Source organism: Lissotriton vulgaris, unplaced genomic scaffold (genome assembly GCF_964263255.1).
Source record: "Lissotriton vulgaris unplaced genomic scaffold, aLisVul1.2 SCAFFOLD_876, whole genome shotgun sequence".
Lineage (NCBI taxonomy): Eukaryota > Metazoa > Chordata > Amphibia > Caudata > Salamandridae > Lissotriton > Lissotriton vulgaris.
In genome coordinates, this window is record NW_028240747.1 from 690,100 (window position 1) to 717,745 (window position 27,646).

At 46.9% G+C, this 27,646-nt stretch overlaps 1 protein-coding gene across 1 annotated transcript in view; it reads right to left on the bottom strand.

Moving 5' to 3' along the window:
* Positions 1-27,646, bottom strand: part of LOC147672885 (sodium/potassium/calcium exchanger 2-like) — a gene marked incomplete at its 5' end in the record, with an annotated part of 177,280 nt that overhangs the window by 38,340 nt on the left and 111,294 nt on the right. Inside the window, one exon of the mRNA XM_086947951.1 lies at positions 16,928-17,074. Within this exon, the coding sequence (XP_086804077.1) occupies positions 16,928-17,074 (147 nt within the window). The remainder of the gene's footprint in view (positions 1-16,927; positions 17,075-27,646) is intronic.

Consider the following 27,646-nt stretch of genomic DNA (forward strand, 5'->3'; position numbering starts at 1 on the left):
GTCGGCAGAGGTTCGCCAGGATATGCGCATTTGGTTGGCATTTCTGGCGGGCTTCAACGGTCGAGTCGTGTGGAACAAACCACCAGCATCATCGGATGAACTAGGTTTGTGGACCGATTCAGCTGGGAGCATGGGATTTGGCGCCATCTTTGGTAACCGATGGTCGGCGCAAGTATGGCCGACGTGGTGGCACTCCAGCGGCCTGAAAGGTAACATAGGGTTCTTGGAGCTGTTTCCCATTTGGGTTGCTCTGATGGCATGGCCAGACGACTTTAGGGACCGATCGGTGGTGTTTTGGTCTGACAATATGACGGTGGTTGAGTGCATTAATCAGCAGGCAGCCCGCTGCAAGTGGATCTTGAAATTGTTAAAAGAAATTGTTTTACGTTGTATGAAATTGAATGTACAGTTCAGGGCAGAACATGTGCCAGGTATACTGAACAATGCAGCTGATGCACTCTCGCGTTCACACATGCAGGCTTTCAGGGGCTATCTACCCACAGCAGACCTAGTGGCGGCATCATTCCCCGAAACGCTATGGCTAATCGGTGCCCCGGATTACAAGACCTCGTGGCAGCCAGCTTAGCGCCCAGGACAAGGAAGGCTTACGAAGGAGCGTTTCGTTCCTACTGCACATTTTTGGGTCCGACAGGGAGACAGAGCTGGGGTCAGGAGGAATCCTTCCTGGGGTTCTTGGTAGCACTGCACAGAGAAGGCCGATCAGCGGCAACGGCCAATAGACATAGGGCGGCCATTTCGTTCATGGCACAGCTGCAAGGCGTAAGTGACCCGACGGGTCCCTTTTTGGTTAAGAAGGCACTCCGCGGCTGGCAGCGCCTCGAGGGTCGCATGCAGGATACGAGGCGCCCGATTGGCTTAGACAGATTGTCTCTGCTTTTAGCAAAGCTGGATGAGACGTGCTCCTCCCCTTTCGAAGCAGTTCTGTTCCGGGCAGCTTTCGCCTTGGCATTCCATGGGGCTATGCGGGTAAGCGAACTCGTGGCAAGGAACAAGAAGGATATGGAGGGAGGCTTGTGCAGGGATCACGTACAAATAAGGGGTGATTCGATGGTAATCTCAATAGCCAGGTCCAAGACAGACCAGGATGCTAGGGGAGATAGTGTTGTCGTACAGCGCGCACGAGGGTCCCCCGCCTGTCCGATAAAGTGTGTAGAGGAATACTTGACACAGAGGAAGGCTACATGGGGGGGAGCCTGCTTAGGCACAATGATGGCACCCCACTGACGAGATTTCAGTTTCAGAGGGTGTAGGCACTGACAATCGCTGCCGCAGGCATGGACCCGTGCGATTTTGGGACCCATTCATTTAGGATAGGGGCTGCTACTGAAGCTACGGCCCGGGGTCAGAGTGCGGAGGAAGTGAAACAGCTGGGCCGTTGGTCCTCGAACTGCTTCAAAAGGTATGTGCGATTGCACATGTTGTAAAAGTCAGTTGACATGAACTCACGCTTCTTGTCTTTTGTTTGAATTACAGTTTCGCAAGCCTGTCACGCGGGGCGGAATTGGAAGGCGACCCAGCATCAGGAGACCAGCGGTCGAGGATCACCGACTGGAGAGAGAGTGGTATGGGTCGTGGGCCACTCCTACGTGAGGCGCGCCGGGGATGTATTCAAGGCAGGTGACGCGATTCACGCATCTGGGGAATACGGGTACAGAGTGACCTTCCATGGGGAGGGCGGCCTCTGTTTTGACCAATTTCAATCATTTTTTGAGGGTCTTTTAGGGCGTCAAAGGTCACCGCCATCTGTAGTCATAGTACACCTGGGGGGCAATGACTTAGTGAAGCTGGAAAGGCGAGTGTTATTAGAACGCATCCTGTCGGCAGTTAGCTGGTTGGCTAAGAAACTCCCGGGGTGCACGATTGCCTGGTCCCACATGATCCCCAGGAAGGTTTGGCGGGGGGGTCTGTCAGTGCCAGCGTTGAACCACTCGGTGAAGAGGGTTAACAATAAAATCTGGAAGTTGTTTCGCTCCGCGCAGTTGCATAGCATTCCTCATGGGTGTATTCGGGGTGATCAAATGTATCGGAATGATGGGGTTCACCTGTCCAGGGAGGGGAATGATTTACTCATAGGAGAAAGCGTGACCTATAGGAGGAGTGGGGGGTCCGGATAGTCTATCAACTATCCGGCCTGTGGCGGTAAGGTCATGATCGGTGAGCAGTAATTTCAAGGTCCCTAGAGGGGGGCGCCACCCAGAATGGATGGGAGCGCCTGGGGGGAGGTGGCCATTGGCCCCTTCCACGGGGAGGCGGCACCCACTAAAGATGGGTCGCCTAGGGGGAGACGGCCATAGGCCCCTCCCAGGGGGGAGGCGGCTAGATGCCCCTCTTACGAATTTCCCCGGGGCGGAAGAGAGTGTGGGGATGAGGGGGAGTCCACGCTGTCCTTCCTACAGATACCTCACACGGGAAATTGGACGACCTTTAAGATGGCGTCGAGTGAAAGGGGGCTCCCACGACAAGGGAAGTTGCAGTTGGCAATGAGGGTAAAGTCCTCTGCGCATGCGCCACTCACACCGTGAGGGCGGGATTTTGGTAGTAGGGATCTGACACCGGTTAAGACCTTGCCGTTGGCCCTTAATGCTAGGATGTACAATTTTAATTTAGAATGTATGCATTTTCAGGATGCTAGACTCGGCTAGGAAACCTTTGTATTAGAGATCTGTTAAGGTTAGCCAAAGAACATGTCTTCATCAAAATGTAATAAAAGTAAAATTGTACATAATTCATGAAACTTTTATTTAATGTTTTAAATTTTGTTTCATATTTTAATAAATACGGCCGGGGGGGTTACTCCCCCCCGCCTTCCAAAAGTTCAAACCTGTGTCTGTCTCCTCCCATGGGGAATTGGTGTTGGGAGGGGGTGGCGGGCATCCCAGCCATATGGAAAGGGGCGACCATTCGGTCCCCCCGAACGTATGAATGGGTGCCCCGATCCCCCCGGGAAACCATTTTGGGCGGGAGGCGTGGCTCGGCTGGTATGCCCAAAGTGGCGTAGCTGGGGCGCGCCCTTTCCCGCCCAGGAGGGGTTGTCCTAGACACCCGCACGGAAGACCGCGCCCAGGGGGGCGTACCTGAGGAGGGTCCCCGCCCTCCCACAGACGGATAAATAGAGCAGGAATCAGAAGAAGCGTCCTCTTGTTCCTGTGCTCTGAAGGCTGCACCACTCGATTGCTCGTGAGCCCTCGACAGAACAATCGGCAATTTTGACCCACCCACCAGCCCCTAAATGCAATGTTTGTCTGAATAAAGTTGTGGATGATATCTGATCGTATTAAAGTGATGCAGTCTCATCTTCAGTAATTATATATGCCTTGGATTAAAAATGTGTATAGGCCTTTTTTTCTTTGTAGAAGAGTAAGTGAATGATTCATATAATGATGTTGCTTCTGCTTTTAGGACATTTTTCTTTGTAGAAAGGTGAAAGTTGATGACTTATCAAGGCCATGTCAGAATTTTTTCTTCCCTTAGTAGGTAAAACAACTGCCGTATTTATTTTTTGGTCGGGCGGTAAGGTCATGATCGGTGAGCAGTAATTTCAAGGTCCCTAGAGGGGGGCGCCACCCAGAATGGATGGGAGCGCCCGGGGGGGAGGCAGCCATTGGCCCCTTCCACGGGGAGGCGGCACCCACTAAAGATGAGTCGCCTAGGGGGAGACGGCCATAGGCCCCTCCCAGGGGGGAGGCGGCTAGATGCCCCTCCTACAAATTTCCCGGGGGCCGGATATCCGCTCGGGCGGAAGAGAGTGTGGGGATGGGGGGGAGTCCACGCTGTCCTTCCTACAGATACCTCACACGGGAACTCGGACGACCTTTAAGATGGCGTCAAGTGAAAGGGGGCCCCCACGACATGGGAAGTTGCAGTTGGCAATGAGGGTAAAGTCCTCTGTGCATGCGCCACTCACACCGTGAGGGCGGGATTTTGGTAGTAGGGATCTGACACCGGTTAAGACCTTGTCGTTGGCCCTTAATGCTAGGATGTACAATTTTAATTTAGAATGTTTGCATTTTCAGGATGCTAGACTCGGCTAGGAAACCTTTGTATTAGAGATCTGTTAAGGTTAGCCAAAGAACATGTCTTCATCAAAATGTAATAAAAGTAAAATCGTACATAATTCATGAAACTTTTATTTAATGTTTTAAATTTTGTTTCATATTTTAATAAATACGGCCGGGGGGGTTACCCCCCCCCCCCCGCCTTCCAAAAGTTCAAACCTGTGTCTGTCTCCTCCCATGGGGAATTGGTGTTGGGAGGGTGTGGCGGGCATCCCAGCCATATGATATTAATTCCGGTGGAACCTTGAGCTGCTGAATGTCTCTAATAGACACCACGCACACTGTGGCGTCTGTATCAATGGTGCCTTGCACAGTGACATCTTTCGGTTGTGATCCACTCTTGTATCTTTTGGGTTCTACCGGTGTGGAGATGTGGTGTATGTTTTCCTGGTCAGATGCTGTCTCTCCCTATGAATCTTCTTGGTGCATCGGCTCACCTTCTACATATAGTCACCTGAACAATTTTATGGATGCTGTGTTGTATTTTTATGGTATATGCTTGCGATGTGAAATCTTTTGCAAAGTGATTAACTTTTCCACTTGCTGAGCAGTTTTTTCTTCTCAATGGGCATTCCAAATCCTGAACCGATAGGTTGCGCTGTACCCATGTCCTTAGTTTTTTGTTGTTGTTAGTTTGCACACTCAACTATCTCATTGCTTCCACAGGCTCTGCTTTGATGGGTGTGCCACTAGGGAAACTTCCCCCTGTGCAGCTTGGGCTTCAAAGAGCTCATGGAAATGTCTGTTTGTCGATATGTCAAGCAATTTCATTTGACCTTACTGTAGGATTCCCTTCCTGAGATGAGATGAACTACAAACCTGTATGATCTGGGATCTAATCTCTATCTCTGTTTTGTTAAATTCCTTGGTGCTAGGTAGGGTAGGCCTCTGAAGCAGGCATAACTAGTGCCATTCAGTTCACTCAGTCCTTAGTTTGCCTGTTGGAGACTAAATCTTTCATTGCCCTGGTTTGTTTGAGTACTGAATTGAACTAAATGAGAATGGCCAATGCTACAATATAGTCATTATCTGGGCCTGAATTCAGTAGAGTAAGTAACATCTCATACACTTCTTCTACTACCAGGTTGAGTAACATGGATCTTTTGGTCATCTGGTCTTTTTCTTTTGTTGCAGTTTAGCAGTTCTCAAAACGGGCAACCCATGTCTTCCATCTCGCAGCAACAGACTGTAGGTCAGGTAGCATTCTGAGTAGTTGAATAGAGTTGGCTGCATCATCAAACATTTTTCTTTTTACTATGTCTTTGTTGATGTCAATGTGCTTGTGATGCAGCCCCTTGGGCACTGCAGTCTATGGTGCTTGTGTGTCTCTTTTCTGGCTCTAAGTGGTAGCCAACCTTTGCCTTATTTGGTGCTGTCCTGCATGGTCTTGCTTTGCCTAGTGTTGGTGAGATGTTTTATTTGATTCAGGCCACTTCACCCACCTTAGGAAGGGTAGAAATCTGGAGGTGCTGGTCTCAAACAAGTATTCATCTCCTGGGCGTTTTCCCAGATGTGCTGTGTACCCAGTATCCGGCCTGGAGCACTAGTTTCTGGTGGTAGGTGATGCTGTGGTGCCCTCACCGAAGGCTATGAAGAGCCAGGCAGTAACGTGTAGCGGCTGGTGGCTTTCTGTGGTACATGCACTCCTCTCTCTGTCTGCGATGGTTCAGGTGGGAGTTTCAGTGCGCCTGGCCCTTTTTGCAATATTACAATGAGGCGCTTCTTCAGCAGCAGCTTCTGGAGTGCCGTTTGTGACTGAGAGGTTGGCAGTGGTGTCACTTTGTGGGTCACTGTTTGCAGATGCCACACTATCCTCATCGCCTGTGTGGAGAGGGGCCTAGCCATGAGGCACTGCAGTACTGGGAGACACAGAATCACTGGTTGGGGGGACCCTGGATACTGCTCATGGCAGGCATGGCCCATTTACCTATATTTAAATCAATGTGACAGGGGCAAACCAACGTGTGCAATGTGGGCGGGTTCAATGTGAACAATTTGGAGCTTACCGTTCAGAGCAACAAACAGATTTGGGTGGGGGGGGGGGGGTTTATTGGCACTTGTACACTGAATAAAAAAATAATGGAATACTGTTACGAGTGTACAGGGTGCTGTACCAGATTACAAAGACATTTGTAATCCCAGCTCCTTAACCCATAAATGTGTGTGTTTTCAAGCATCATAGATTGCCCCGTATACAGAGCTAAGGCAAAATAAAGGTACATTCTACATTCAAATGATGCTTACATTAGTCCCCCTTGCAGTTGATCAGTGTGTGTTCCCCTACCTACTTCCACAATCTTGTGAAGGGGGTAGTGCATCAGGGGGGGGGGGTCCAATAGTTCGGAGAGCATCGCCACCCAGGTCTGTAAATCATCTGCAAGTTTATTGTCCCTGCGTGTTTTGCGCATGTGACATTCCTCTGCATTCGCCCATTCAGCTATTCTTCAGTCGTAGGGGCTACCGGGGGCATCCACCTAATGGCTATTCTGCATTAGGCCATCATGAACCCCAGCAGAAGAACATACCTGCTCAGATTCTTTTTCTTTTTCACAGGAATCCAACCTAACAGACACTGTCCTACCTCTCTGGGCGTGGATCAACCTGTGGGTGCATTCAGGGATTTGACCGCTGTCTCCCAATATCTATCTAACCTGGGCCAATTCAAAGAGGGTACCGCTGCAGTATATAGGCTGCAGTGGCATTCCTTCTTCCCCCAAAAAGTGCCCCCAATACTCTGAGTTTAATGCAGATGACAATTATTAAAATATAGAGGTCAGCCAGTCGTTGGATTGCTACTCTTACTATCTGCATGGACCTGCAAATTAATTTACATGCAACAGATTCCAGACAATGTTTATTTTGTATAATGTATCTTCAAACATTTTGAGGCCGAAATCACAAAGATGATTGAGTTAACCAGGGGAGGCTGGGACATATGTGCACCAGTGGGGCACCTAGGGCAACTAAGTAGTTGGCTAGGGCAACTAAGTGGTGGGTGGGTGCGTGCATGCAGGCAAGGCGAGTGGCTAATAATAAAAAATAAAGTCACTTATCTTGTCTGCCTCATGCCCGTTGTTCTCTTCAATCCCTCCTCTATCAGCTCCCCGGGCTCCAGGCTCCAGGAAGTTTCACTGACCAATCCTGGCGCTACTCTCACCAGCATGAGAACAGTGCCAGGATTGGATGGAATATGCAAACACAACAGGTGATGGACCGAATGTGGATCAATGTCACACACTCACCCCAGTCCAAAGATCTGGGCCCAAATCCATCGTTTTTTTTTGCACTCCACACCACCCTGGGTTAGACAATGGCGATATGCAAATCAGCTCTGACCCTGTGCCCCATGGGAACAGTCCAGTCCGAACTACAAAAGCCATGTCCTTCCCAGAACGGAATCAAGCATCCGGGGACCGGACCGGTTTCGAGGTAACACCTCTCATCAGCCCAGCTAGCTTGACTCCAGTGGTGTGGAGTGCCTGGGACCCACGTCTGGGCATCCCCAGCGCACTTAGGGCGGAATATGCAAACACAACAGGTGATGGACCGAATGTGGATCAATGTCACACACTCACCCCAGTCCAAAGATCTGGGCCCAAATCCATCGTTTTTTTTGCACTCCACACCACCCTGGGTTAGACAATGGCGATATGCAAATCAGCTCTGACCCTGTGCCCCATGGGAACAGTCCAGTCCGAACTACAAAAGCCATGTCCTTCCCAGAACGGAATCAAGCATCCGAGGGCCGGACCGGTTTCAAGGTAACACCTCTCATCAGCCCGGCTAGCTTGACTCCAGTGGTGTGGAGTGCCTGGGACCCACGTCTGGGCATCCCCAGCGCACTTAGGGCGGAATATGCAAACACAACAGGTGATGGACCGAATGTGGATCAATGTCACACACTCACCCCAGTCCAAAGATCTGGGCCCAAATCCATCGTTTTTTTTGCACTCCACACCACCCTGGGTTAGACAATGGCGATATGCAAATCAGCTCTGACCCTGTGCCCCATGGGAACAGTCCAGTCCGAACTACAAAAGCCATGTCCTTCCCAGAACGGAATCAAGCATCCGAGGACCGGACCGGTTTCGAGGTAACACCTCTCATCAGCCCGGCTAGCTTGACTCCAGTGGTGTGGAGTGCCTGGGACCCACGTCTGGGCATCCCCAGCGCACTTAGGGCGGAATATGCAAACACAACAGGTGATGGACCGAATGTGGATCAATGTCACACACTCACCCCAGTCCAAAGATCTGGGCCCAAATCCATCGTTTTTTTTGCACTCCACACCACCCTGGGTTAGACAATGGCGATATGCAAATCAGCTCTGACCCTGTGCCCCATGGGAACAGTCCAGTCCGAACTACAAAAGCCATGTCCTTCCCAGAACGGAATCAAGCATCCGAGGACCGGACCGGTTTCGAGGTAACACCTCTCATCAGCCCGGCTAGCTTGACTCCAGTGGTGTGGAGTGCCTGGGACCCACGTCTGGGCATCCCCAGCGCACTTAGGGCGGAATATGCAAACACAACAGGTGATGGACCGAATGTGGATCAATGTCACACACTCACCCCAGTCCAAAGATCTGGGCCCAAATCCAACCTAACAGACACTGTCCTACCTCTCTGGGCGTGGATCAACCTGTGGGTGCATTCAGGGATTTGACCGCTGTCTCCCAATATCTATCTAACCTGGGCCAATTCAAAGAGGGTACCGCTGCAGTATATAGGCTGCAGTGGCATTCCTTCTTCCCCCAAAAAGTGCCCCCAATACTCTGAGTTTAATGCAGATGACAATTATTAAAATATAGAGGTCAGCCAGTCGTTGGATTGCTACTCTTACTATCTGCATGGACCTGCAAATTAATTTACATGCAACAGATTCCAGACAATGTTTATTTTGTATAATGTATCTTCAAACATTTTGAGGCCGAAATCACAAAGATGATTGAGTTAACCAGGGGAGGCTGGGACATATGTGCACCAGTGGGGCACCTAGGGCAACTAAGTAGTTGGCTAGGGCAACTAAGTGGTGGGTGGGTGCGTGCATGCAGGCAAGGCGAGTGGCTAATAATAAAAAATAAAGTCACTTATCTTGTCTGCCTCATGCCCGTTGTTCTCTTCAATCCCTCCTCTATCAGCTCCCCGGGCTCCAGGCTCCAGGAAGTTTCACTGACCAATCCTGGCGCTACTCTCACCAGCATGAGAACAGTGCCAGGATTGGATGGAATATGCAAACACAACAGGTGATGGACCGAATGTGGATCAATGTCACACACTCACCCCAGTCCAAAGATCTGGGCCCAAATCCATCGTTTTCTTTTGCACTCCACACCACCCTGGGTTAGACAATGGCGATATGCAAATCAGCTCTGACCCTGTGCCCCATGGGAACAGTCCAGTCCGAACTACAAAAGCCATGTCCTTCCCAGAACGGAATCAAGCATCCGAGGACCGGACCGGTTTCGAGGTAACACCTCTCATCAGCCCGGCTAGCTTGACTCCAGTGGTGTGGAGTGCCTGGGACCCACGTCTGGGCATCCCCAGCGCACTTAGGGCGGAATATGCAAACACAACAGGTGATGGACCGAATGTGGATCAATGTCACACACTCACCCCAGTCCAAAGATCTGGGCCCAAATCCATCGTTTTTTTTGCACTCCACACCACCCTGGGTTAGACAATGGCGATATGCAAATCAGCTCTGACCCTGTGCCCCATGGGAACAGTCCAGTCCGAACTACAAAAGCCATGTCCTTCCCAGAACGGAATCAAGCATCCGAGGGCCGGGCCGGACCGGTTTCGAGGTAACACCTCTCATCAGCCGGGCTAGCTTGACTCCAGTGGTGTGGAGTGCCTGGGACCCACGTCTGGGCATCCCCAGCGCACTTAGGGCGGAATATGCAAACACAACAGGTGATGGACCGAATGTGGATCAATGTCACACACTCACCCCAGTCCAAAGATCTGGGCCCAAATCCATCGTTTTTTTAGCACTCCACACCACCCTGGGTTAGACAATGGCGATATGCAAATCAGCTCTGACCCTGTGCCCCATGGGAACAGTCCAGTCCGAACTACAAAAGCCATGTCCTTCCCAGAACGGAATCAAGCATCCGAGGACCGGACCGGTTTCGAGGTAACACCTCTCATCAGCCCGGCTAGCTTGACTCCAGTGGTGTGGAGTGCCTGGGACCCACGTCTGGGCATCCCCAGCGCACTTAGGGCGGAATATGCAAACACAACAGGTGATGGACCGAATGTGGATCAATGTCACACACTCACCCCAGTCCAAAGATCTGGGCCCAAATCCATCGTTTTTTTTGCACTCCACACCACCCTGGGTTAGACAATGGCGATATGCAAATCAGCTCTGACCCTGTGCCCCATGGGAACAGTCCAGTCCGAACTACAAAAGCCATGTCCTTCCCAGAACGGAATCAAGCATCCGAGGACCGGACCGGTTTCGAGGTAACACCTCTCATCAGCCCGGCTAGCTTGACTCCAGTGGTGTGGAGTGCCTGGGACCCACGTCTGGGCATCCCCAGCGCACTTAGGGCGGAATATGCAAACACAACAGGTGATGGACCGAATGTGGATCAATGTCACACACTCACCCCAGTCCAAAGATCTGGGCCCAAATCCAACCTAACAGACACTGTCCTACCTCTCTGGGCGTGGATCAACCTGTGGGTGCATTCAGGGATTTGACCGCTGTCTCCCAATATCTATCTAACCTGGGCCAATTCAAAGAGGGTACCGCTGCAGTATATAGGCTGCAGTGGCATTCCTTCTTCCCCCAAAAAGTGCCCCCAATACTCTGAGTTTAATGCAGATGACAATTATTAAAATATAGAGGTCAGCCAGTCGTTGGATTGCTACTCTTACTATCTGCATGGACCTGCAAATTAATTTACATGCAACAGATTCCAGACAATGTTTATTTTGTATAATGTATCTTCAAACATTTTGAGGCCGAAATCACAAAGATGATTGAGTTAACCAGGGGAGGCTGGGACATATGTGCACCAGTGGGGCACCTAGGGCAACTAAGTAGTTGGCTAGGGCAACTAAGTGGTGGGTGGGTGCGTGCATGCAGGCAAGGCGAGTGGCTAATAATAAAAAATAAAGTCACTTATCTTGTCTGCCTCATGCCCGTTGTTCTCTTCAATCCCTCCTCTATCAGCTCCCCGGGCTCCAGGCTCCAGGAAGTTTCACTGACCAATCCTGGCACTACTCTCACCAGCATGAGAACAGTGCCAGGATTGGATGGAGCATCCTGGGTGGACGTTCCTTCAGGCCCTTTAGGCTTGAGCTTGGTCTCCACCCAGCTGTCTAAGACAGCTGAATGGAGAGCTGCAAAGTGCGCATGCCACTTTGGCCAGCTGAAGAGAGCCAACCAAGTGACATACGGACTTTGGAGGGTCCATGTTGCTTCTCCAGGCCACCTTCGCTGCCAGAGGAGGACACGCCCCACTGATCCTGGCTAGAGGCTGCTGCGCTGCTAAATGTGGGAAAATACGGCAATTAAAGCAGCTAGGGAACTGGGTTTGAGCCTCAGCAGGGACGCTCAGCATCCTGTGATTCTGGGCAAATCACTTATTCTTCCCGTGCCAAACAAACAAATGAATGTGTCCGTCTGTAACGCAACTGGTGCTAAGGTAAAGCACCCTGATACCTTTGGGTCTAGTTTGTGCTATGTGACCCCCCCTCCAAAAAAAGACAACTAGAAATGATGGGACTAGACTGTTGCTCACATTTTTATAAATCAAAAGGTCTGTTCCAGTCACAATGACCTGTCTTCTTCAAGATGTGTTAGCAGAGTTTGAGTTTAGTATAATATAAAAGTGTTTCCAATCCTAACAAGGCTATGTTTCCCAAATACATTGATACCGCAATGTATGACATGGTTCTTCAGAAATAATGGTGAGTGCTGCCTTCTATGAGTTCTCCCAACGTTCAGTTCCCCGGTACCTGTTTGCTCTGGGCTTACCAATATATCACCTTGTAATTCCATTGCCCATATTATTATCAAGATTGCCGATTTGAGGTATGTAAAAAAGTATTTGAGTGGAAGACTGATTTCCTTATCAAGGATGGCTAAAAGTTGAAATCAGGGCATCGAAGGAAAGAAGCACTGCAGACTGACCCACATATATTTTTTACAACAACCATGACTGACAATATCATGATTCATGTGAAAAGTTGAAATCATAGTAAGTGACTCCTAATTTAAAAATCAGGATTCATCAACTCATTTTTGGAAAGAACTTGAAGTTTGGGCCAGTCTTAAAATGCCTCTTGTTCAGCAAGCCTCCTAAATGTTGTGAATCCACGGAAAATAATATTTTGGTGGACAGAATTTTCAAAGCTATCTCATCTAGAAGATCCATATAGGGAACATTTCAGGAAGGAAAGGGGAGATACTTTTCTGGGTACTTATTGTTGAACTGATGGGGAAAGTGAAACTTTAGAAGCTCCTTTTTAAGATTGATCTGCTAAGGGACCCCTGAATACCTTTTTAAGTTGACCATTGCATGTCTAGAGTATAAAAGGTAAAGCAGGCAAGATATTCCTCAGATCAAATTCAAGCTCATGAAGTAGTTACAAAACCAATCATGCATCTAGAGGTTTAGGATCACCTCATAAAATTCACCCAGTGCCCGAATTAGGAGGCGAACTAGTTTGTCTATTCATTAAAGCGAGTGAATTTTGCATGGTGAATTTTGTCTGAGTCCCTGTAACACCCTGCCCTTTCCTCCTCCATGTCAAGAAATAAATGCAACAAATAGTAGCCGCTGCCGTGCTCTGAAACTGAGCTGGTAATGTCGAACATTAGAGCTTCCAACAGGGCTATATTGCCACGAGTAAAAAACTGAGTACTGGGGTATTGTGCAAATGGTAGGCACTGGTATTGTATTGAACTTTTTAAGCTTTCTGTCGCTTGCACTGGGAGAAAAATGGAGATGCAGGAAGCAATCCATCAAATGAACACAGAGAAGTGGACTCATCCAAACTGCATTGAGTTACCTCAGATTGAGTCTGGCTACTGCAGCACTTCGTTGTATTTAAGCAGACCAATTCTACAACAATGTTCCCAGTCTTTGAGTGAATTGTCAAAACTACTGAGAGCTCTGGATCCAAGTGAATGTCAATGGTCAAATACAACCAAGAGAGCGCAGAGCAACTGGTTTTCTAGGACATTTTCAACTGAACCTCAGAGTCCTCCAAGAATACATGCCAAGACTTGACAAGATACCAGATGTTTGGTCTAGGTGTGCCTGAGAAACCACCAACAAGCAGGCTGCCATGTTTAAAGCACCTCTCGATTACATCATGATGCTTATTTGGTTTTATTTCATTCTATGGTAGTTTAAACACATGATCTAAATCTGTCTAGCGCACCAACTCATTAACAGTGATCGCAGGACATGGTCAAGTGAATCCAATTGGTGTTGTTCAGAAACCTGTGCAATTTTAAAGCTCTATTCATTGGATGGGTATCGTTGAGTAAAGTATGCAGGATAGAATAGTCAAATTCTTTGCGGGGTGTTTTATATAGCACAAACTCGAGCCAAGGGTATCAGATATCGCAGCACTTAACATGAGCGCCAGTTGTGTTACAGACGGGCACATTCATTTTGGTAGGCACAGGGAAGTAATTTGCGCAGAATCACAGGATGTTGAGCGTCCATGCCGATACTCGAACCAGATTCCCCAGCTTCGATGTTGACTGCTCTAGCTGTTAGGCCATATCCTCTCCCCAATTCTCTGGATGAGGATATAATTGGATCTAAAGACTATGGATCTAGCCAACAAGGGGTGCAAGAATATCTTTGAATGAAAGTATTTAGAACAGACCAAGTGGCAAGATACAGAACGGAAAATGCTTTCCCGTTACAGGGAATGCCAAACAAATGAATCTATAGGTGTTTTCCTGGTCAAAAGCGGTCCAAATTCCACATTTGAATATTGCAACAGGGATATTATTGAATTGAGCCTTTGCCTTCTTTACATCTGGGCTCCAAAGACATTCCTGTTTTTGAGCAGATCTTAAACCCCTTCCCACAATGCTTTTTGGTCCATGTTGCTTGAGGGAACAGGAGTCACTTTGACTTCTGATGACAGGGAAGATGGGCAGAGCAAAACTTGAATGGCCCATGCTGAAAGCTTACTGCTATGAATCAGATTCCTTTCATTTACAAGCAGTGGAATAGACCACACAAGCCCACCCATGAAAGGATACAGCAACACAGACATGACTTGTGTCGTGTAGCGCAGAGGAAAGATGAACGGAGGTGACAAAGAGCCACAGCGACTCTGTAACTTCCCACACAAAAGAATAAGTGGTCTGTGTAAAATTATGAGAGAACGTCTACTTACTTTACTGAAAATAGGAATGTCTCTTGCCCTTAAATGGCCACAGGTGCATAACAACCTCATCAAAACTTTGGGAGGTCATTTCATTGTTGGTAAACAAATGCCCTTTTAATGAGTTGAGTCTGCATCTGAAGGCAATGCCACGGGCTACTGCACAAAGTCCATGAGATGTCATGTCGGAATACATCTGAACATCTTTATTGTTTCCACAAACAACTGCTAAAAACTACCAGACCCAACATGGAACGATTCTGAAGGTCAACTGAGCAATAAAAGCCCAACCTGGTTAACATTTTAGGTATAATATATGCTTTCTGAAATGCTGCTGCACTGATCTGAGTTATATGTTCAGCAAGACAAAAGTAAAGGTTTTCTTTGTGGCTACAACCAACTTTAGCAAGCTACACAACCTACACAAGTGAATCAATCCTGCTCAATTTTGTGAATTCAGTATCAATCCATTTGAGAGTTTCATTTTGAACTTGTCACTTGAGAACTCAATAGACTGCAGGTCGTGCAAAATGCTGTAGTTAGGGCAGTCCGGAGACTCGCACGCAGAGACCAGATCTCCCACCACCTGAAGAAGCTGCATTGGCTGCCTGTCCGATGCCGAATACTTTTCAAAGCACTTGTCCTTGCCTTTAAAGCTCTACATGGCATAGGGGCACATTATATCCGTAGAAGAGTTTCTTACTACGTGCCTGGCAGATCCCTTAGATCAGCACACCAATACTTAATCGTTATCCCTAAGTGTCTTAGAGCCCGCCGCGGCGGACATTCTTTTCAAGTGCTAGTGGCTAGATTCTGAAACAAGCTGCCTCTTTCGCTGAGGCAGGCCACCAGCATAATGGTTTTCAGGAAACAATTGAAAACATGGCTCTTCCAACAAGCAGTATAATGGCCGACCGCCTGAGACCAATGCTCCTTCTTTGGCCTCTGCATCCTTCTGTCTGAGCGCCGGGATACTCTTCTGAGTAGCTGTACGCTCTACAAATCCAGTCTTAACATAACAAAAAACAAAAGACACCATTTCTTTACAGGTGGGTGAACTAGGAAATAACCTGCAGTGGGATCTTTGTATTGATTGAAAAGATGCAGGGAAATTGATTGCGGTGGACAGTGATGATTACTACTTATGCACTGCAAAATCTCTGCCCCTCATGCTGATTTTCAGACTTCGGAGAGTGAAACACCATAAGTGCCATCAAAAATGGTACTTCAGTTTTCAATCTGGACACTTTCTCTAAAGGAGTGTGAGGTATATTTTCCATTCTTAAAGGTCTGGTAGTGTAAATAGTAAATTATACGTTGCTAAAAATACCTTACCTCAGAGTGAACTTTTTTCTTTATTACAATCTACTCTTGTTGATAAATAATGTATTTATTTATTTACATATTTATTTATGGCTATTTGTAAAGTCCATCATAACCCCTCTAAGGGCTTCCTGCTTTTACAAGAGTTTCTTCTTAAATTGGTAGTACCCCAAAGGTGGGTCTTAGGGTGGTAATGACGGTAGAATAGCACCATGTTTGTCAATCCAGATACTGGACATACAGGAATTTAAATGTTGATAGGTACAGACATCATTCAAATAAATCAGATGTATTAGGAAGTTGACGGAAGAAGTACAATCTGACACGGTGATGGAGAACATTACCTACTTCGTCCATCAATTTTAGAGATGATCGTCAACACAGCAGTCAACTCTGTACCTTGAAATGAAGCACTTTCATGGCAATTCCGTCAATGTATAAAAGGTTTCTTGATGGTTGCAGCCGTTCACCCATCTTAACATTTTTATTTTTAAGAAACAAACTCCCAAATTGGGAGTGTGTTGCTAGAAAAAAAAGACCCACATTTGCTGGGAGCCTATTCCCAGGATGTGGGGATCAATATTGTTTCTTTTCTGTCCCTTCACCACCTGGCTTTTCTGGCAGTGATAGACAGACAAAAACAAAATCACACCCTCTTCTCTAAACAGAACGGGCAGTGTGATGGCTTTACTCCAATGACCCCTACTCCATCAGGCCTTTGAAGTAAGCTTTCTATCGATGGAGCCAATGTGGGCTCCACCGATGGAAAACATACAGGCCACCTATCTCTAAATGATGTGGGCAGATTGATAGTTTGGTGGACAGGGGACACCATCGCATTTCCGACAGAGAACCATGTCCACCAAATTCTAATCAACCCCTCAGTTACTAACTCATTTTTGACTTCACAAATATGGACCAGTCAAAATGGCCAGTTTCTCAGTTCTCTTGTAGCAAGGCTGCCTTCCAAGTGGAATTCAATCCTTTGGTGGTCTTGATGCAAGCGGCCTTTGGTGTTCCATAGGTAAATTATATCACAGAGAACCAAATGGGCAGAGAACTTCTTTTAACCAAAGATGCATATCCATCAACACATCAAAGCCTTGCTCATCACACACGCGTCCCTCCAGCATGGAAGATGCACAAAGCGTTACTCACTGGGTTCCTGACGTCAGGTAGGGTGATCCACAGCGGGAAAATAATGGGTAGCACAGCTAGGTAGAAGGCCTTCTTGCGTCCATCTGACGGCCAGGCCAGGCTCAGCGGAGTGTCTTCCTCACCGTTCTCCATGTCAGCCTCAGTACACTACAGTACCACAAAAACATCGAATGAGAGAATTAAGAATGGGCAAAATGAGCATTAGGCATATTCGTAATAAAATAGGTGTGACGTGCTAGCCAAACCACTTAAGAAGCCCAACTTAGATGCATACAAGTGATGAGCGAACCGTCTGTTGGTATTAGCACACTGACAGACCACTCCGCTGCATCAAAATCAGAGTAAGGCCTGTGGTTGGACCCAAATTTTGGCTTAGATTAAAAAAGGATACACCAACAACTATTGGTCAAAGTGCGGAAAGACCAGAAAGTCCTGCATCAATGCGATAAACGTACAAATTGTAATCAATTATGTTTTTAAATAACAACCCAGTGTTACCACTCACATACAGAATTTGACTGGTAGAATCAAACATGACTGTATAGCTATTAAACCCTTACGAACCAAGGTGCAATGCTCTCCAATGACAGACTTTCTCTGTTTTTGCAAATATTTTTATCTGATTTACCTTGCATGGCATCAAAGCAATGCTACATGATGTTTTTTACTTACTAACAGAACCCCACCTATTCACCTTTCATTGCAACTTGCCAATGGTATTAAGGGGCATTAGAGCTTTTCTCTATATGACTTTTCCAAAAATGTGGACTATTGCTTGACTCACACATAAATAACACAATGATAGAAAACAACCTACACTGTTGCTGTTTTCAATCCACAAGAGCAATTCCAATAAACACTACTTTGTAGAAGTGGGCAGGCCAAACAAGGCACATGCCAGGCACAGTCTGAAAAAATCTATGGACGGCCCACATCCCAGGGGGAGGGGCAAGCCAAAATAGAGCTGTCTTAAATAATAAAGGCTCACCAGACAAAACACAATAGACACAGGACAGATGGCCTCCCACATTCCAAAAAGGTGCTTCTTGTAGTGGGTGTCTGCAGCCAAGCTAAACAGCAATTTAAATGTGCCTCACTGAAGTCCTGTGGGGCGCTAACGTAACTGTCGTCAATAAGATACTGACCCTCTTCCTCTTTACAGTTTGTTAAGTAAGTTGAAGGCCTTGCTTTAAACATATATAAATAACTTCTGTCTCCTGCCTTCTCTAGCTCTTAATTTTTTTCATTTTATACATAACTCGAAAATGGGATGGTCCGTTTTTTAATTAACGTGGATTTGTTTAACATGGTGTACTAATTTAGGTCAACAAATAATTGAAAACAAAGCACTCTCTTTCAGTGGTAAAGGGACAGAGACCGAAAAATTCATCCAATGGGTAAAGAGCACAAAGGGTAACCAGGAAAAGTGGGTTTAAATCCCAACTTCCCTGCTTGACACAACTGTGCGAGCCTGTGAAAATCAGTTTACCTCCATTTGAATGAGCGTCAAGTCTGAGACCACCTTGAAGAAATTCAGTTCCTGATGTTCGAGATACAAAAACCTCACTTTAACAGACACCAAGCTTGCTCCACATATTCGGCATATATAAAGTGTGCATGATAAATTGATATCGCTTGGAAAAGTTAATGTTTAAAAACCATTACTTTAATTTAACAGATGTCAATGTAGTTATACATTTATAATATACAAGAGGGAAACAGTTGATTAACCCTTTACCATATATTTATAGGGCTATGTTGTATTAGTCACATGCCAAATCTTCTGATGGCTCTTGGACTGAAGCCAGACCCTGGCTGGTGTCTGACATGGCTTAGAATCCTCCCCCCTCTGCTATTTACTCATTACCTGCACACATAAGAGTTATTGGATTCCATAAGGTGATTGGCTGAGGCACAGACGTGAATGAGAAAATACATGTCAGATCTAAACAGTGGCCAATACATATGTGAGTATCTTTGTTTGCTGAGGTGCACCTACACCTCTTTGGTGATCTGTGGGCCTGTGGAATGGTGTGGTTGGATGCAGCGGAGTAGTGTGGGTTGCGAGTGCCTGAAGCAGACCAGCGAGCAGCTGAAGGCAAGTAAAAAGACTCTCAAAATGCTGTGTGAGTGCAGGTGTGAGAGAACCTATGTATGTGTGAGTTTGTGTGTGTGTACGTGGGAGCACAAGTGCGAGCGAATGAGCCAAAGAGTGACACAGGGAGTATGGGGGAATGAGTGACAGTGAGTGTAACTGTGAGTGAGAAGGAGTGAATCAGAATGAGAATGTGAAAGTGATTCTACGTGTAAGATTGAGTGCAACTGAGTATGAAGGAGAGTTACAGTGAGCGAGAATAAGTGAGCCTAAAAGAAATGCACTGTATTGCAACATTTATGTAGCGGCACTTAATACCCCCATGTGGGGCACTTAAGTGATTGCCTATGTGAAGAGCGAGCTGCACCATGCACTGTGTCAGGTTTGAAGGGTTTGGGATTTTTGTTTTTGATCCCATATGGAAGTGTTTCCATGTAGTGCGTGATGACCACCGAGGTGCGGTTATTGTGTTATGGGATGCAGGAATTAGCAGTGTGGTGGATGAAGAGGTGTGAGAGATAGACGCAGAGTTTATGGCTTTTAGTAAGCTAGTAACTTTGAGCATCTCTGCAGGTTTATGATATTTCTTATGATAATAGTCAATATGGCTGCTTACTATACTGGGTTGTGCAACCTGATAATGTTGCTTAAAGTTTATGGTCTTGATCAGGCAAGGTTGGACACAGAAGTGGTCGGGAGATCTACTTGGATGGACTTTTTTCTTCCACCCTCTACATCATTCAGCATAGGGCGATTGGCCAACCCACTTTAGCCACTGGCTAATTTCACTGTGAGTGGCAGCAACCTGCTCCTTCACAAGGAGCACAGCCACACCTACAGTAGCTCCCTTAACCCCTTCGCAGCTGGGCAAATTCCCATGCTGTGCTGGGGGCGGGGGGCGCGCACAGCGCCCCTGTCGAGGTCAGCTCGTCATGAGCCACGGTGGTCGTGTGCTCATGACGATCTGAGCTCGTCATGACCACACCCGTTTCTTTAGAACGTTTGCACAGCAGGGTAATTAGCCCAGCGTGCGAGCGTTCTAAAGGTCATGACGAGCTCAGCTCGTCATGAGCACACGAGCACCGTGGCTCATGACGAGCTGAGCTCGTCATGAGATCCGAAGGGGTTAATGCTAGAGGCTGCTTCCTGCACATAAACAATCATTAAATAAGGATGATTTGCTATTTCTATGCATGCTGCAGAATGCAGCACACATAGAAGTAACATCTTGGCATTATGGGTTGTTTATGTGCACATAAACAATCGATCCATGAAACGCAGGCACCCTTGCACTATGGCAACTAGACACATGACCATGGGCTGAGGACGTCTATTAGTGCTTCAACCAAAGCTCTACACACCTCCTGGCCCTCGTGATGCGACACATTTCTGCAGAAGGCATGTCACTATATGGGACTTGGAGACAGCTTCCATGTACTAGGCGTGGGTTACTCTTTTCCAGGGTAGGAGGCAACTACAATGGGTTTCCAGGACCCTCAGCTGGAGACATGTTGGTGCCTAAGTCATACAGCTGATGGCCCCCGAGGGGCCTACCTCATTGAAAAGGACTCATGAGTCCAGGGCTATACATAGTACCTTGCCCACAATAGGGTCACTCAAGCTATGTGATGCGAGCTGCTCACTTACCATGCTCCTATTGACTCCTCTCGCTTTATGCAACCACCAAATATTTAGCCTCTCCCCCATTATTCAGTGTGTTTGAGGCACTTTTCTCCTGTAAAGGGCTCATGGTAAACTTTTGTATTCTTTACAGGTATTCAATGCTCCTGGAGCCTATGTCGAGCCCCTGGGGGAATGATGCGAGGAGTGGGACACACCAGAGGGGGTGCTGCAAACTTTAAGCTCTGCTGCAGACTCAGACAGATTGACAAGCAACCCACATCCATGCACCATATTCCTCAGTCCATTAACATACACTCAGCCTTCACACCGATAACCAGTCTGGCCAGGCAGTGTCTACCTCCACCAGGGGCGGCTCCTCCGCTATGGTGAAGAAGCATCGCTCCACTGCTTTTAAGCAGTGATAAACATAAAATAATAATAACTTAGAGTTATTATCAATTATGCTTTGTGTCCTCCTGCTTTGCAACGGGCGGGCGGGTGGGCAGAGCTGCTCTGCTCTCGGAGCAGGGGAGCAGTGGTTTGCCCACTCCTGAGTGCGTAATGACTGCTTGGTCGGCCTTCTTGGGCACTTTCCCCTTCTCCATGCAGGCTGCATTACAGCCTGCATGGAGAACATGCCCACTTCTCCAGCCCCTGGCTGAGCGCCGTGTCACAGCATTCAGACCAATCACAACGCTGCATTGTGATTGGTTTAGGGGAGGGAGCCTGACTGCATGCTTCCTGCTTCTGTCAGAGTCGGAGGCAGGAGAGCAGGAGAAGAGAAGAAGCAGGACCCGGCCTCAAGGCCCCCCCCCGACCGCTCCGCACCCACGAGCCGTACCGGCCACCACTGACCTCCACCCCTCACTGCCAAAGGATACCCAACTACTATTACACATTACACACCTAATGTGCAGCAGCACTATCGTCTATTGGACCATCATAAGACAAACAGAGCATTAGCAATCCTAAAACATACCTGTCACGTGATATAGACAACACTCTTTCTCTCAATATCCATCCTATAAGAAGGAGCGTTATATGTGTGCACACCTTTTTGATTTTTAGTTGGTGTGGTTGTTTTTGCTGTGACATTTGGAATTCTGTTTTTAGCAAGCGAAATAAAAAGAAGAACTGGAACATTCTGAAATTTGAATGGGACTTTTCCTTAATATAACATTGAGCATGGTGCACCTCTATTTGTATCACTGTATGATTTTGACTAAACAGGCGCACCTGGGCAGCAGGTGCCTATTGTGAGCGCACAAAGATATACATTGAATTGCTTATATTCACACTTATTCGAACACCTGTTAAGTGCAGTCATCTATGGCCCGCTGCCTTGCTCCTTTGTTGTATTGGTGCGTAAATCTATATGTGCTTACATGCGAAGAATGGATGTGTACATTTGATTCAAGTATACACATAATTATCCCAAGACACAAAAATTGACAGAATTCAGAGTCCCTAATAATAGTGTATAATTATCACTGGACCTTCTTTTCAAACTTGTGTGAGGATAGTGATTTATCTCGTCTATTCTATGTCTCCTAGAGGACATCCGGCGGCGTTTACAGAATGGGTCTGAAAAACGACAATCTAACTCTACCTTAAAGCTACAATGGAGTGCACTAAGGCCTTTCATTCTTCATGGGTAAATTGAATTTTTAGGCTTTTAAAGGCTTTGAGGTTCTAAGACTTAGGGTTAGCAATTTGTTTCCTGGCTGGGACCTTTTGGTATTAGAAACTTTGCAGAAAGTTCCCTTCGAATCGTTAGAGGAAGTGCCCCCAAAGATCCTCACTTTGAAGATTGTATTTGTCATAATCATAGTTACAGCTAGATGGATGGAAGAGATGACTGATTTGAAAATTGCATTGTTTTATGGTTGGGCCTGCAATTTGTTCTAGTGGCGAACTGGACATATCATAGATCAGAGGAGATAATTCTTCCATTGTTGTCCTATGAATCCATGTAGTTGTTAAGATTGACCTTTCTAGAACAGCTGGCTATTAAAAATGTGACCCACTCCAGTAGGAGATCAGTATAAGTCCACGACCATGAGGCTAAGAAAGGAGGGAAAATTTCCAATCCAGCTATAAGCTGCTGGGTTAATTTCAATTTCCTATTTAAATTCTGGTTGTATGCAAGATGTAAAAAAATGAATATTGTACAAATGGTTTGCGGTGCTTGCACAAAACCAACAGAAAAGCAAAAAAAGAAAATAGAAAGAGAATGAATAGGGGAATACTCTTTCCTGGTACAAGTAGTTCACCTTTAGATCACTTTTCTTTTGGTTAGGACTTCAGTACAAATCTTACACCCAGTCAACCCATCAAAAACTCTACTTTTGGTCAACTAACAAGATGAAGACTACTCCTCAATCGACAACACTTTGACCCTGTAGCACCTAAAAATCATCCTTATGAGGAACGTTCTTATAATACGTGCCTCACACACTTAGGCATGATGACATGTAGGCTGTATGATTCAGATACCTGTTCATTGCCCTGTTTGACAGGTAGTGGATTCCCATGGAATACAGAGTTTAACACACCTGGTAAAAATTGGGCTTGATCATTTTTGCACTCCTACAATTCTCTCCAGGTAAATTTAGGTAGGACCAATTTGTGGAAATTTACTGGAGAAAAATGATTGTAATTACCCGCACCTGAAGTATCTGGGGCTAGCTATACTAAGAAAGGCTTCGCAAAAAGTGGTTGCAATTGGTGCACTGAATTTTTATGATTCCTATGGTATTTTGCGAACTGACCTATCTACTAATCAAAGTCAGTTCACAAAATACCAAATCACAGTGGGTCACAATTTAACCTACCTCATGAATATTAATAAGGTAGGTTGCAAATTACGACTCACCAGCGTTCCCTGCCATCATGTGATAGATGATGGCCTGCTGCGGTCAGAAGACCGCTCTGTCTGTGATTGCTTTTAAATAAAGCAGTCTTTTTACCGAATCGCTGAATGGGTTTAGTACATTCAAATAACACATTTTCTTCTTGCGATCCGTGCAATTTACCGATTTGCTGGGTTTGTCACTAGGAAATATGTTTGTACATCTGGCCCCAGGTTTAAAATGGTCTTGAGTTATTTACATGATGCTGAATTATGTGGGACACATTCTTTTATGGTTGCAAATTGGTTAACAAATGTTCCACGCAGTTCAGTGAGACAATGGTGCCTGATTGGAGAGTCTGCGGAAGTGGTACCAAAGCATCAGAGTGAAATACGTTTCTATGGGAATTTGCAGAGCCTTTAGGACAGGCCAGTGGAATTGGCAGGCCTTTGCTGCTCTCAGCACATTTCCAGCAGCCGACAGATGCTCAGCACGTTTTTTGCTACACTGCATGCAGGTTGCGTGGCAGGTGCAGGGGCTTATGCAGCCACTTCCCGCCAAAAGAACAGTCTGTCTGCCCTTTGGACTTCAGTGGCTTTGGGATGCCAAAGAACACAGCTGGCAGGCCGCTTTCAAGCACCAGAGGTACTAAAATAGCGAGACAATGGCACTGATTGAGGGAGGGAGCTTAGTCACCCTCTCAGCGAGGCAGCAAAGAAACCTGGGAAAAAGATGAGCTCTCTCAAAATATGTCTGTAAATGGCGGCTTATTCGCGAATATGCGAACACGGACTGAATGTACCGCCACCGTCTGTGTAAGAGAAGCAAGCCCGGATAAATTGGGTATAAGTGGCCAGATAAATGACTTCCTCTTTAGAGTCATTTGGTATAAAACATATAAAAGTAAAAAATTAAAATGACAAAGACAATTTTGTTGAAAACCGACAGCGAATTATTAGATTTGGATTAAAAACACATTCATCTACTCATTTCTTCAAAACAATTTGGAGCAGCCAAGTCTGATTTCCTTTTTACTCATTTGGAGGTTTTGAGGATATTATGGAGGGAAGAGGGGAGAGTGCAGATGTTGCGCTAGGGCAGGGGTCTCCAAACCGGTCCTGGAGGGCCGGATCCATGGCAGATTTTTAAAATTACTACATGTATCTCAATGGGGATATCCCAAAAATCTGGCATGGATCCAGCCCTCCAGGACCAGTTTGGAGACCCCTGCGCTAGGGCAAGAGCATCCGACTTTGGTACTAGAGAACCACGGGGCTTATTTATGAGAGTAAAGTGGAATATGCGTGACACAGGGCTCTGAATCCGATTTATGAACCACCCTGCGTGGCTTTGAGTGGCCTCATACATCTCGAGTAAGGCAGCACAGCGCAAATCGCTGGGTCGCCTTAATCTGCGTCTGGGAGGCGCTCCATGGGCATTGCGGTGGGGTTTTCCCACGCAACACCCATGGATTTCGATGCTGCCCAAGATTTACAAAATCATGTAAACCTGGGGATGCGTCAAATCCGTATGCCTCTTGAGGTGAGGCGTAACGGGGAGACGTATCTTTATTTCGCCAAATGTTTTCCTCTTTCTATGTGTGCTGCATTGTGCAGCATACATAGAAAGAGGAAAACGCTTCTTAGGATTTTTTTTTGTGCAGAAAGGGGCCCCTTCCTGCACAACAACAATCCTGCATGGAACGGAGGCACCCTTGCATCATGTGCAAGGGTGCCTATGTTGTCGCTAGGATGGTGATACGGCACCAGCACAGGGAGAGAGGACAGAAACGCACAGTATTGCATAAATACGGTGCATTCCTGTTCTTTCACTTTGGCGTGGGGCAGTGCAGAAAGGTGACTTGCTGAGCTGCCCTACATCAAAATCCCATAAATAAGGGTCCAGGTTTAAATCTCAGCATCAGATCAACATCCTTTGATTCTGGGAAAATCACTTAGGGGCCTATTTACCAGGTGGTTTGCATCACTCTTGCATCATGAAACGTGGTGCAAGAGCGACTAAACCTTAAGGGATGTATGACGTTACAACGTATGCTTTTACCACGCATGCTGTTACAACGCCAGTTTTACAACACAAACCTTTACAACGCATAGCGCTTTGGGGTGCTGGATAGTGAATAGTTTAATTTACTACTCCAACCCCAGTCCCCGTGGACACTAGGGAAGGTGTTGGATAGAAAATTAAATCTATTCCCTATCCTAGAGCGCCCCCCAGCGCAATGCGTTGTAATGGTTTTGGTTGTAAAACCTGCGTTGTAATAGCACTGCGTTGTAAAAGTTTCGTTGTAAAGGATGTTTCCCAACCTTAAGCCAGATTTATGAAGCCATGCAAAGCTGCTTTGTGCGACCCTGAGTGGCTCCATAAATCTAGAGAAAGGCGTTCCATGGGCGTTGAGTGGGTGTTTCCAAGCAACTCCCATGGTTATTGGACGCATTCCCAGATTTACCAGAACTGGTAGACCTGGGAATGCGCCAAAAAGATACGCCTTTTCAAGTGAGGCGTAACGAGGAGAAATATCTTTATTACTTCTTCTTTCTATGTGTTCTGCAGCACACATACAAGAGTAATATGACTCACAGGATTATTTTTGTGCAGGAAGGTGTCCCTTTCTGAAAAAAAAACAATCCTGCATGCGGCACAGGCACCCTTGAACCGTCGAGCAAGGGTGCCTGCGTTGGCACTAGGCTACAAAAAGGGCACCAGCGCCGGGGAAAAGGCAGAACTGCACCATATTGCCTTAAATACAGCGCAGTCCTGCCCTTTCCCTGTCACGCAGCACAGTAAGTGACTTGCTGGGCTGCACTGTGTGACAAACTCATAAACAGGCCCATTAGTCTCCCCGTGCCAAAAAAACATAAAGGTGACCTTGTGTAATGTAAGTGGCTCTAAGGCAAAGCGCTCCAATACCCCCTCCCCTAAATATAAGAATAAAAAAAACAACACAATGTCAGCTTCCTCCTCCCACAGTCAGTCTAGGTATTCCAAAAGCACACACCTTGAGCAGGGCTGCAGGCTTTAGTTGTGTGTGTACATCTGACACATTTCTATCCAACACCTTGAAGAAAACCTCTTTTTCTTTCTTTCACTGCCCTCTGCCATTTACTGCTCAGCTAACCAATCCGCCTCCACACTGTACTCCCACATGTGGATTTCGTGAGTAACCCTAATTTGCAGCTGCAATGGCTTCACTGATGACGCACAGCTCCAACACACTATCCAAAAAAAGAAAACACGTGGGGCTCACTCCCTGGCAGTCTTTTGTGAATCACTGATACATGTGCCATTGCGCAACTGCAAAGTTAGTTTAACATAGTGCACAGGGCCGGCTTTAGGGCAATGCGGCCGCACTGGGAGCTGACCTATTGAGGGGGCGCTGACCTCAGGGGGGGGGGCGCTATATTTAGCAATAACTTATGATTGGAGAGATGAGGGAAACTTCTTCCTGGTGGTAGTGAGAGATTCCGAGGAGGCAGTCATTGGGTGTGGGGGTGCCAAAAATCATTGTTGCACCGGGCGGCACCATTGCTAAAGCCGGCCCTGATAGTGCAAGTAACTTTCACCTGAGGTACCGGTGTTTGCCTCACTTAAAACTGAGAGCCTGGATTTCTTTTTACTCAGAGCTCTCCTCTCAGGATATTGTGTCCAGTGGCTGTGAGGGAGTGTGGGAAGGAGAGTTCCTTCCATAGTTCCCCAGCTAGTCTCAGCTCCAGGCCGCGCTCTAGAAGTCGATCTGTGGATCATGGGGCTTCCACCCTCTACTAGTCAAGTCAGGTGATGTGTCTAAGTGAATATCAAGAGGGGACAATGGCTGGGAGAAAGGGGATAGAGTTTTATGGTGCTAGCAGGATGGGTGGAAAGTGTATTCAGGTTGAGACTATCTGCTGGGTTGTAGGAGATGGGGTACAAAAGGGGGTGGTGATGGACGGAGCATCTGAATCAATCAAACACTCACACCCAGTCAAAAGATCTGGGTTTAATCCATCACCGTTCTTTAGCCCACTCTGCCACCCCAGTTCAGACATGGCTATATGCAAATCAGTCTGACCCTGTGCCTCATGGGAACAGTCCAGCCCGAACTGCCAAGTCATGTCTTCCCTGGACCGGAAACAAGCTTCCGAGGACCGGTTT